The following is a 12,490-nucleotide window of genomic DNA, read 5'->3' on the forward strand; positions in this document are numbered from 1 at the left end:
AGAAAAACATGGTATCGAACATGTCAGATACACTGAACTTGTTCAGAACACGTTTTCCAAGCCAAGAGAAAGTGATACATTTAAAAATGGTTAATATCAATAAAGTTATTCTTCATTGTGTGATATTTACCAATTATTCCGTAAGTAATGTTAGTGTGGTTTTGAAATGTCGAATTTTGGCGTCCATATTTCACTAATAATTTATAATTGGCAGGAATTTCTAAATTTCTAAATACATACATACATACATATATATATATATATATATATATATATATATATATATATATATATATATATATATATATATATATAACTATAATAAGCCACAATGCCCTCTTAACTTCTCGAATTCTTGGCACTTTTCCCGTTACCGCACTTCATAATTTCTTCATATTTCTTGCACTTGGATCTTAAGGCTTTGTGGTGACGAGCGTATTCAAAAAAAGAGCGAAGGTTTCGAGAAATTAAGAGGGCATTGTGGCTGTTACAATTACATGTGTATCTGGTATAAAGTGACCAGTGGATTCAACATTATATATATATATATGTGTGTGTATGTGTGTGTATATATATATATATATATATATATATATATATATATATATATATATATATATATATATATATATATATATATATATATACATATACACAACATTTTAAATAATATTTTTAATCTTTGGATTGCAGTTTTTTCTAATGAATGTTCTATATTTTACCAATTCACCGGAAAAAAAACCTATATTCTATATCCGACTCTATTCTTAATAAGGCTGCTTCCGAAAAATCTGTGGGTAGGCTGAATGTCCTTTCCATATTTCTTTACACTTTTTTAAACTTTTCTCCAAAGTTAAGACGCAAAATCTAATATTATGTAGTGCAGCGTTATCAGTAAAATCAATACGTGTGAAGTTTTAGTAGAGAATTTTTACAAAAATATGAGAAAAAGTTTTTTATGATAGTTTTGTACTGAGAACTCTCTGGCTCACTGGAGTGTACATTTTATTTCGTGGTTGTTTTATATTGGTAGTAGACCCTCTTTCAACCAAGTACTATTGAAAGAAATTGCTGCATCAGCTGCATTGATCTTGTATAGAGTCATACAAGATCAATGCGGCTGATGCAGCGATTTCTTTCAACAGCACAGGACTATTTTATATCTCGATTGCTTGCAAACATTTGTTAAAAACTCGGGGAAAGCAATGCTTTCCATCAGCGCTTACTATGGTAAATGATCTTAACGCAGGTACAGTAGGTACGTTTTATAATCCACATATATTTTCAAGTAAGACTTTCAACATCACATCGTTAAATTTGACAAACAGTTCAGTTGGGCTTGTCTAGATTTCTCAGGTACATTCAGTTATCATACCGTCGTTATTTAGGCATTAATCTGAAGCAGAATCTCCATATATATATATATATATATATATATATATATATATATATATATATATATATATATATATATATATATATATATATTATATGGATAACAATTGTATTCCTTGATAGGCAAGTAGTGAATAAAATAAAGTATGGCAACAGAGCTCAGTTATTTTCAACCACATAAACAACCATAATCACAGAATGAACTGGAATTTGTCATGTGTAATTTATAGCAGCAATTGTCTGTTCAAAAGCCAGATGGTAGAATCAGCATTGATTGAACAAAGAAATACAGTGAACCTCTCAAAAGGAGCTTGGGACTCAGGTATATTATAGGTAAAATCTTCCTCCAACCAGTGATTAAGAAGATTAAAAAGCTATCAGCTGGAGTGACGCAACGACTGACCTCTGGAACTCTTGGTATAAATACCGATTTTCTGTAACTCACTTCATTCATTACTTGCCTGTCGAGGGATACGGTTGTTCTCCGAAATATATAGCATTAACTTTCAACCTTATGGCATTTTTATGGGCTTCTTTTGTTAGGTGGAATTCTGTTTTAACAGAAATTATTTCACATACATATATATATATATATATATATATATATATATATATATATATATATATATATATATATATATATATATATATATATATATATATATATATATATAAATATATAATATGTAATACAAGGAAAATGTATTCTTCACGTGTTCTGTGGATACATTTGGTGAAACAAAATTGATACAAAATTCAAGTTTATCTTATTACTTTAAGAGAAGCACAGAATACCTTAATGTCAGTGAAATTAGGGCATGAAAATAGTCTTAAACGTTTACCATCACTGTTTTAGTTCTTATGAGGTGTGTGTCTCAAATCAGTGTGATGGGATTGGCTCGTGTAAGGCAGACCATTTTAGTCTTACAATTATGGGCGAATTGCTATTTGTCCCCATGTAGCATCTTTACGGTAAAAGTCCATATTATAAATGATTAGTTTACACATTAAATTTAAAGATTTGGAGAAAGTATTACGAAGGAGAATTAAGAACACAAAAATAGTTTAGAAGCCGTTCACAACATGACAGGACGGTCTACAGTTAGGGCGCAAGCGGACCCTTTGATGACGTCACTGAATAAGCTCATAATTTCATATCAAAATACAACTTACGGAAGGAATATATAACCTTTAAATATATATTATAGATATATATATGTACACATATTGATATTTTCTAGTTATGTGACGCCGTTGTAGAATTATTTAATCCAATATATTTACAAAAAAGAACCACCGTACGCTAACATGGAAACAACAACATCGTGACGTCACAAACCCTCCTTTTCGTCCCAAAGACAACGTGGGAAGAGGTGAGTGCCACCATCTCAGTTTTACGCTGTTAAATTATTCGTCAGAATATTTCGTGACCTGAAAACCTGCCCTAATAATTGAAGTATGCACAGTGTAGGCTCTGATCACTTCGTTTGTCTATTTAGTGTCACTGTAAAGGAAAGAATACACGTGGAAATATTGCGGGTTAGAGGACCCGACTGTCGTGCGGTGTCGTGTGGTTGGGTTTAACTCCCAGATGTTATTTAAGTTGTTTGTCGACTAGAATTACGTTTATTGATTATGGTTAATGGCGGGGAAAGCCAGAATTTGTAGGGTATTTGTCGTGTAAACCTAAAAAGAATTAATAAAGGCGACGCAAAGGTGATGGCGACCGGTATCGCCCTGGCCAATGTTTCTTCTCCCGTTATTTTGATTCTTAATTATGGCGGCATTCTTCGTAGGATTAAAACACGGATTCAGTCTTACGTTCAGTGACTTTCTATAGCTATTTGCGATTGTTCCTCAATGAGATAAACGATAGGTAGGCTGGTGATCGGCTATATAGGCTATAGTCTTCACTAATTCTAAGATGGCTGGAAGAAGACGTTGTCAGATCTATTTATCCTTTTGAATCTCAACCCTCGAGATTAATCCCTTGTTTATGGCTTTACCCGAGTAAATTTACTTCGTTTTCTAAAACGAAACGAGTAAGTTTCGTATTTTGCCGTTCTGGCCGAGACCCACCACCAGGTGGCAGTGGTTAATAATCGGCGGCTACTTATCATTGACCGGACGAGAAAAATACCTGGCCGGGGCTTCGCCCCTAGCGACCTTAATTACAACCGAATTTAAAGTAATGTTTTGTCGAAGGGCCGTGCTGTAAATAAACTGTCATTGACTCTTCGAAGTCGGATCGGCGACATTAGACCGCGACTTTATTTGAGGGATTGCACGTTTAAATTCGAGAAAGCTTTAAAGGGGGCAAGGGCTGGCAAGTCTGAAAGCCGGCATTTTCATTAGGTAAACCCCCGCTCTTACGTGACACGCCAAAAGCTAAGGGTCACTAGGCAAAACGTGGGTCGGATAACCAGTTAGCAACTCTTGAACCCATTTCCGTTGGGTCAGCGTGGGTGGTTGGTATTTACTGGTAATTACCAAGTAAATTTTGTTCTCCAGTAGGTAGTAAGCTACTTATCATTATGGAGAAAAATAAATTACCATTAATTACAAGAATTTAAAGTAAGGCGGCTGTAACTAAACTGTTGACCTTTGCTGTGACTTGAATTGCCTGAGGTCTGAGCCGGCACCTGCCAAGCCCCCTCCCGCCTCCGTAGCTAGGCAAAATTCAACACCTCAGGGTGCGTTATGTTGGTATTTTTAGGGGTGTTTCTGGTTACAATTTTGCCGTATTTGCTATGGAGGGTGGGGTTTGCCGGCGGACAAAAGTCGTTGTCTTTAAAGGTTCAGTTTAGTTACAAGCCGGCCAACAAAATATTGCTTGAAATAACAAGTGAAATAACATATGAAAACGTCAACTGCCACAGTCTACCTCACCGCGGACAGCCGGCTTAGTAGAATTACCCTGCAGTTATGTGAAGCGTAATGTTTCAATGTTTTCTTTAAATGAACAACATTTCTTTTTTGAATTTGACTCAAACAAGCTCTAACAGGGCAAAACTTTTAATCGCAGCGGGACGTTTGACACCACTGTATTCTTTTCCTGGCCCCACCCCAGCGATCTTAGAATGTTAAACAGACTATAGGCTATGTTTGTTGTACTTTGTGTGCGTTCACATCATCGTTTTTGTTTTTATGTTTGTAGGTAGAGCTACTCTAGTGCTTACATAACTAGGGCATTATTATTATTCAGAAAATAACCCTATTCTTATGGAACAAGCCTATCAAAGGGGCAATTGCCTAGAAATTCAAGCTTCCAGAGAATATGGCATGGTGATAGTCTGCAGTTTTACCAAAATTTACTATCATATTTACAGTGACCAGTATTTTTACCATGTTTTGTTTGTTTCACTGTTCATCCTCCCACAGGGCTTGTAGGATATTGAACATGGTGTTTAAGTTGGCATTAAAGTAAAAAGTACTTTAATAATTTAGACGCTGATATGCGTTTAAAACGGATTTAGCTATTTAATAGCCTAGGATGCATGCTGAGCTGCAGTCTGTCGAGACACCCTATCAGTGTGTTTTGGACAAAACCTTTTAAAACAAGTAGGCTACCTGTGAAATATAGGGTACAATAGTATGCAGAGTAGGAAGACAGGTAGCCTAGGTCAGTCCATGTGCTCAATGTAGTGTTACTTGGGAGGGAGGGTTCCAGAGGTGGCAAAGACACCCCCCCCCCACTAGGTCAGGTCTGGCGCTATAGTGAAGATTAAGGTTTAGCCAGTGCCAGGCCACTTGTTCGAACAGAAATTTATTCCCGCCGATCTATTATTCAGTGTTATTTTGGGAGGTCGAGGGGGGCAGTGCCCCCAAGCCAGGTCAGAGCACAGTGCCCTAAGTCAGGTTAGGAAGGTAAGGTCTGGTTAGGTCAGGATATGACATTCAAGGAAAGGTTAGGTGTGGCCTGTTTTCACAGTTGGATAGGTTGTCGCACCCCTACCCCTGTCTGCCTGCATCTGCTCCAACAGGTGCTGTGCCTTACTGCCACTGGAGGAGGAACCAAATATTTATATGTTGTATGTTTACCCTCAAATAAGGGAGTTGCATATGTGGTTTTGATAATGATGAAAGGGGGATGGCATGGAAATAACCTTCTCACATCCCTCAAGTGAAATGTCCTGGTATCTTTTAGTGTCAGTGGGGCTTCTGTGAGCACCAGAAGTGTGAAGAGTCAGACCTACTGCCATGAACATATGAGAAGGGACACTCGATGAATTATGTAGAGATTTTTAGGGGTAGTAGGCAGAGTAGGAAGACAGGACAAGGTGTTTGTAATTTTGCATCCTAAATTTAGTTGCACCGATCTGTATCGTGTTGGAGGGTGGGGATGGCAGTCCAGGGCACAAAGCCCAAAGTCTGGTTAGGAAGGTAAGGTCTGGTTAGGTCAGGATACAGCATTTTAGGAAAGATTAGAGTTTGCCCATTTTCACATTGGGTTTCTCAAGCGTAACCTTGTATCCCTACTACTCGAAATGTGCTCAAAACAACGTTGACTGCTTGGTGCATATAGTCAATTCATGACTGATGTGTCTTGTACAGGAGAAGCTGATCTGATTATCAGTTGTGTCAGGTGCACATATGGGTATTTCCTCTGAAATACACGACACTGGTTGGAGTAGTGAAAACTACATTAGGAAACTTGAGGATGGGAATAGTGGAAAGGTGTTGTAATTTAAGTCTAATATATACAAAATGAAATTAACCTAGGTATCCATCATTTAGTACCGTATGGTATTTAGCTTTTTAATCATGATGATTTTTTTTATACATGAATTGAAGTTTGATAAAATGGGCAGTGAAATATTTAAAATTGGTTTTAGTCCAACAATGGTAGCCTGCTCATTCAGCTTTGTAGTTTGCCTACATCATAGAGCAATGTGCAGTAATAAATTCTATCAAAATAATTTTGCCATTTAAAAGTAATAATGAAATATATGAAAGCTTTTATATCCTGCATATTGTACAAGTTCCATTGACACTAGTAATGTTACTCTTGCAAAACAACAATCATTCTGTATCAACAGCTGCTGACCAATCCCCCCACCCCCTTACCATCCCTCCGGAGGAGAGTAGTGTCATCGGTGCACTCCTTGAGGTTCACTGTAGGCATTACTAAAGGTTCTTTGCAGCTTCCCTTCAGTCCCAAGCTGCAACCCCTTTCATTCCTGTTACTGCACCTCCGTTCAGAGGTTTCTTCCGTCTTACTTTCCACCCTCTTCTAACAGTTGATTCATAGTGCAACTGCGAGGTTTTCCTCCCGTTAAACCTTTCAAGCCTTTTTCACTCCCAATTTGTGTTTCGGTGCTGAATGACCTCATAGGCCCTAGTGCTTGACCTTCGGCCTAAATTTTATATTCTATCTCTACCTACAACTTACCTGTCAGAATCATCTACATAGGTACAGCTACTCAAGTGCATTTAAAAGTTATTGAATTGTTTGATTGGATTTGTTTGAGTTAAAAAAAAAATTTTTTTTTTCCTATTGGTTTCTGTCAGTTAATCTTATAGTTTACTGCTATTAGGAGCATGCACGTCTCTCATGTGGTATTTTTAGACGTGTTTTGTAAGTTTTCTAGAAGTCGGGGTAGGACTTGATTGAATAGGTTGGGTGCAGTAGATCTAGAACTACAGCAGAATAACTTAGCCAGATTAACAAGGTTTTTGGTGTGGTACCACAGAATCTTAACTTTAGTAATCCCTTTATCTTTGCATGGTACTTAACAAACTGACAATTTCAGTATTAATTCATCCCTGTTTTGACGAACTGGTGTAGCCCCCCCCCTTTTTTTTTTCTCTCAAGTTTTTGAGTTTCCCAGCCAAAGTGACTCAGGTGTAACAGGAGGAAAACCTCAAAGCAGTTGCACAATGAATCAATTGTTAGGAGAGGGTGGAAAGTAAGATGGAAGAAAGAGAATATGAAAGGAGGTACAGTAAAAGGAACAAAAGGGGCTGAAGGCACGCTGCAAAGAATCTTCAGTAATGCCTACAGTGCACCGCATGAGGTGCACTGATGGAACTAACCCCCCTACGGGGCAGTTGTCTGTGTTGTCACATTTTCAAACCAAGCATCCTCAAAAGATGAGCTAATTGGAAGCCCATTTTCTCAGAATGGGGAAAAAATGGTCCAGCTCATGATGAATTTTCCTCAGCCTTTCATCCAGATCCTTAGGTAGTGTTACTACCATTGCGTGCTATTTACTGGGGTTCTCATTCTATTCTTCCCTGCTCTTATGCCTTGCCCCCTCCTTTTAGCCTTCATCCTCTTTTAACTTGTATGCACATCTGTGCCCTTTCCATGCCTATCATTTGCTATAGCTTGGAAGCTGTATTCGTTTCAGTTGCCATTTTTTCCTTATGATTTGTTGCCCCATTGGTATTGAAGTTTTGCACTTGGTACTATCACCAGGACCTTGAGTGGAGGGTATTGACAATCTGTTATGGAGGTGTATGATTATAGTTCAGAAACCTACTGTACTGGCATGGATTGTAGGACATTCGTAGGATTTGTCATAGATATATATAGCAATATGATTGAAAGTCTGAATTTGAAACAACCTAATGCAGCATTCAAATGCATGGATCAGTTTGGCAAGAGTTGCTTTAGTAGCAAGGCAGGGGTTTTGTTACACTTGTACACAATTTTTTGTTATACCATCTAGCTGAGAATGTTGTCTGGTTGTAAAATCTCAGGAACATTTGTAATGCACTCTACAATATTGGGCCCATTGTTATGGCTGTTTAATGCAGTTCAAGGATTTGGGATACAATTACTGAATTGCATGTATGAAATGCCATAAAGATTTGCAGGCCTTGAGAAAATCTCAATTTCATTATAGTGTATGGTCTGAATTTTGAGTATTTTTCTTGTCATTTTGCTTAATATGATGTTTGCTATGCCGCCCATGTGCTCGTGCATTTCACCCTCAGAATGATCTCACTGTGCATTTTTTGTTTTATTCCAGGTTTGAGACCTAACCCATCAAAATGGGTGCGTACAAGTACATGCAAGAGATTTATCGCAAGAAGCAGAGCGATGTTATGCGCTTTCTGCTGAGGATCAGGGCCTGGCATTACCGCCACCTGAGTAAGCTGCATCGTGCTCCCAGGCCTAGCCGACCTGAAAAGGCTCGTAGGTTGGGCTACAAGGCTAAGCAAGGTAAGGATTGCTTTCAGAGATTGCCCTGTGCAGTTTTCTAATATTGTCCATTTAATGGCTTCAGATTTGTATTTGCCCGGGTAAAATTTAAAATATTGCATTGCAGTTTGGTAAAGTGGAATAGGAAGTTTTATATTACAGTATACCAGTGGCAGTGGCATTGGTTTCATTTTACCACCGGTGATGTTACGTAGTCGATTTTAATTCCTGGAGCATTCCAGATCATACACTAATCATTTATCTACGTTTTACTGCAAGCTAAAGTATTCCATTGTTTCAGGTATTGTTATTTACCGCATCCGTGTGCGCCGTGGTGGCCGCAAACGCCCCGTGCCCAAGGGTGCTACCTACGGTAAGCCCAAGAGCCATGGTGTCAACCAGTTGAAACCTACAAGGAACCTTCAGTCTTTGGCCGAGGTAATTTTTTTTTTTTTTTTTTTGCAGACTAATTATTTTGACAAATGTCCGGAAGAACCCAGTCTTGTTTTATGCAGTGTATTCATTTGTGATATAGATTCAGCTATGATACATGTCATTGTGTGTTGCATTTTTTCAGCAGTTGGTTTGAACCTGACTTTGTTAACGTTCTAATGTAGAGAAGTTTGGTTTGTTCCAAAGTCTATATTTAGCTGTACAATGTTGGAGCTAAACAAGACCTTTTTATTTTCAGGAAAGAGTTGGTCGTAGACTTGGTGGTCTAGTTGTGTTGAATAGCTACTGGGTAGCTCAGGATTCCACATACAAATACTATGAAGTGATTTTGTTAGTCCCCACTCACAAGGCCATTCGTCGTAACCCCACCTACAACTGGGCGTGCAAACCACAACACAAGCATCGTGAACTGCGTGGAAAGACTTCAGCTGGCCGCAAACACAGAGGTCTTGGAAGAGGCCATCGCTTTGCCCACACGAAGGGAGGATCACGTCGCGCCAATTGGCTGAGAAAGAACACTTTGAGTCTTCGCCGAAGGCGTTAGGCTACTATTATTATTTTGTGATTCCATCTGGAGTCAAATTAAAAAAAAGACTAAAAATGACTTTTATATTTCCTTGTTACAAGCTTGGAAAATATACACAATTGCAGGTGTATGAATAAGACATCTGTGCTGTATGAACAGTTTTTTCCTAAACAGTCCTTGCTCCAATTTAGCTTGCTACTAGTGGGAGTACTTAACACTAGTAGAATCTCAACAGTAGTAATAGCTTAAAGGGTTAGTGATATGATTGGATGAAATATTTGTCAGATGCTAGTATGTTAATGTTGACCTGCAGTAGTAGTGTCACAGACAGTGGGTGTTTTAATAATCTTTGATATCAAGTTAAAATTATTTATTCTGAGGCATTGTTTAAAATTGGATTTATAAAGGTAATTTCTAGGAATAGCATTATGGTTATGACAGATAGACAGAAATGCACTACCCGGATGTTGGCTGTGTACAAAACACAACACTGAACATGTGTAGCTTCCTGATCGAGAGCCAGACTGCTTTCAGGAATTTGAACAAAATACTGATCAGAAGATGCACTTATGCCCAGTGCGTTCGTTCTTTAGAAGCCTCCAAACAGGACACTTGACATATAAGTGAGATTGAAACAAGATACTATGGTTAATATATACTTTGTAACAATGAGGTGACAGCTAAGACCAGTTATATCTTTTTCAAACCTTTGTAAAACTATAATTTTTGAGTAGATGTTGCAGAATTATCACATGGCAATAAAAGCACTTATTACATGTTTCATCCACATTGGCTAGCTGCTCCTTCATGTTTCATCCACATTGGCTAGCTGCTCCTTCAAGTTCAGTCAGTGCTAGCATGGCGAGTGCTCGTATGATCAAAACTATTGATGTAGCATTGAGAGTAACTAGACTCCTCCAAGGTTTGATCTTAGCTGTGGCCATATAAGATGCCTGCAGTTATTAGTTGGTTGCTGGGTAATGACTAGGTCTACACATGATACATTGTCCTTGGTTCAGAGATTTGCAAATGCTGATTGCAGATATTGGCATATTGATCAACCGTGAAGGATGGATATTTTGGTAACTTTTTTGGGACCAGCTACAGGAGGAGGAGGAGTGTGGAAAAAGAATTTGTCAGTGTGCAATACATGGTGGTATTTTGCCTCTTGTGGAAAATAAGTAATTAAGGATGAAATCATTGCTCAAGTTGGGGGTTACTCTTTGTGGAACAGCATTAGAAATCAGCAGGAACCAAGAACTACACTGGCTAAAAACAAGTTTTGGGTATTTGAAAGTTTAGAAAAAAGAATCCAAGAGAATTTGGTAACCTGAATGAATAGTGAAGGTGATAGGTTTTATGTGAACTATTGATGTCATTAAATAACACGATTTATCAAGCAGACGAAATAAACGTGGCCTGTTGCAATATGGTTGGAAGGGCGGCCTGAAATTATGAGGTCTTCTAGTTTAGTCAAATAGTTTTTTTTTAAAGAAAACCTCTGAAACCCTGTAGGCAGTTCTTTGCAATGTGCCTTCATCCCCTACCTACAAGCTCTTTCATTCCTTTAACTGTACCTCCTTTCATATTCTTTCTTCCAACTTACTTTCCACCCTCTCCTAACAATTAATTCATAGTACAACAACTGCAAAGTTTTCCTCATTACACATCTCAAACCTTTTACTGTCAATTTCTGTTTCAGCGCTGAATGACCTCACAGGTCCCAGTGCTTGGCCTTTGGTCTAAATACTATATTCCTTTCATTCCAGAAAAGGCATCCAAGGCAGTAGGAATAGTAAGCAGTTGTGGGAAACAACAAATGGTGGACCTTTGGGAAGATATGGGAGTCGCAAAAAAGTTAAAAGGAAATGTAACTGGATAGGCCAGTTTAGTATGGAAAAGCACTGTGATAATGTTCAAGGTGCTTGGGGAATAACTGGCTGGTAATAAATAGAGGGGGGTCAATGAGACATACATTAAAAATTACCATGTAAAGAGGAAGAGATTATACTGTGCAAGTGTTTACAATACATTTTGATAGAATGAAGAGAGAGTAGAGGACAGTTATTAAGTAGAGACTATGGTAACATGAGAATGCTGAAAGGGTTAGATGATCAAGAATTTGGTAATGTTTTTGTTCATTAGTGATAAATCCTGAGCCATTTGCTTATACTCTAGCACTTGCAACAGTTACAAAGAAGTGCAGAAAGTGAGGAATTGTACAACTAGAAATTACGTGGCAAGATGAAAATTTATGTCCTGTAAGTAAAGCATACAGTACTTTAGGGTCAGTAAAACCTACACTTTCAATCTACCATCACTGTGAGTAGTAAATCAGTGATGGAAAAAATTATTGCTGCACTACAGTATTAGTAAACATAGGTATCCCGTTAGTAGATAACAAAAACTATAAGCAGCAGACAAGAAAATTGGGATATTGCAAGGCCCATGACCAGCAATTGACGAGATCATATTAAAAATCCAGTTGCTATGTGATGACCTAAGGCTGGAAATGGTTATCACTTACGAAGACCAAGATTGGGTAAGGATCCAGGAGGTATGTGTAGCAGAATAAGATGGAGAGTATTCAATTCAGATCTAACCCCACAAAAGCAACTGACAGGGTGCCAGGAATAACAGCCTGTAGAGCAGTCACCTCTCAACTGGTGCATGAAGCAATCAATCTCACCCAACACCTTCTACACTCCCTTGAAGACCTAATGCCAGAATGAGACTGCTCTTGAACACTTTCTTCTTGTGCTTTCCATTACCAAGTGTGTTTGACAGTGCGGTCGATGATGCTGACTCATTGGCATTTAGTACTGAAAAAGTCACTGGACCTGACAGCATCTCATCTTGATCTTCGCTTAGAATTCCTGGTGGGAAGAGGCTGGAAAAAACTCTTAACCTCTCGTCAGGAACTCGTAGGTTTTGAATCTTTGCCACAAGTTCAGGTGTGAACTGAT

General features: G+C 38.2%; 1 protein-coding gene and 1 long non-coding RNA gene across 4 annotated transcripts in view; one reads left to right on the forward strand and one right to left on the reverse strand.

The window, feature by feature from the left end:
* Window positions 1-9,676, forward strand: part of RpL15 (ribosomal protein L15) — a 48,974-nt gene extending 39,298 nt beyond the window's left edge. Inside the window, exons 1-4 of one of the 3 annotated variants that reach the window (XM_067133221.1) lie at window positions 2,682-2,768; window positions 8,373-8,566; window positions 8,847-8,983; window positions 9,237-9,676. In XM_067133221.1, coding sequence (XP_066989322.1) covers window positions 8,395-8,566; window positions 8,847-8,983; window positions 9,237-9,542 — 615 coding nt within the window. In that variant the 5' untranslated portion in view covers window positions 2,682-2,768; window positions 8,373-8,394 and the 3' untranslated portion in view covers window positions 9,543-9,676. The other 2 variants (XM_067133222.1, XM_067133223.1) reach the window with 2 other exon arrangements.
* Window positions 9,677-9,881: 205 nt separating this feature from the next.
* LOC136855849 (uncharacterized) lies at window positions 9,882-11,129 on the reverse strand. The gene is made up of 2 exons (XR_010858154.1): window positions 10,232-11,129; window positions 9,882-10,182 (listed from the first exon to the last, which is right to left on the reverse strand). It is a non-coding gene; the product is annotated as an uncharacterized lncRNA (long non-coding RNA).
* Between the last annotated feature and the right edge of the window lie 1,361 nt (window positions 11,130-12,490).

Source organism: Macrobrachium rosenbergii, chromosome 33 (genome assembly GCF_040412425.1).
Source record: "Macrobrachium rosenbergii isolate ZJJX-2024 chromosome 33, ASM4041242v1, whole genome shotgun sequence".
NCBI classification, from domain to species: Eukaryota; Metazoa; Arthropoda; class Malacostraca; order Decapoda; family Palaemonidae; genus Macrobrachium; species Macrobrachium rosenbergii.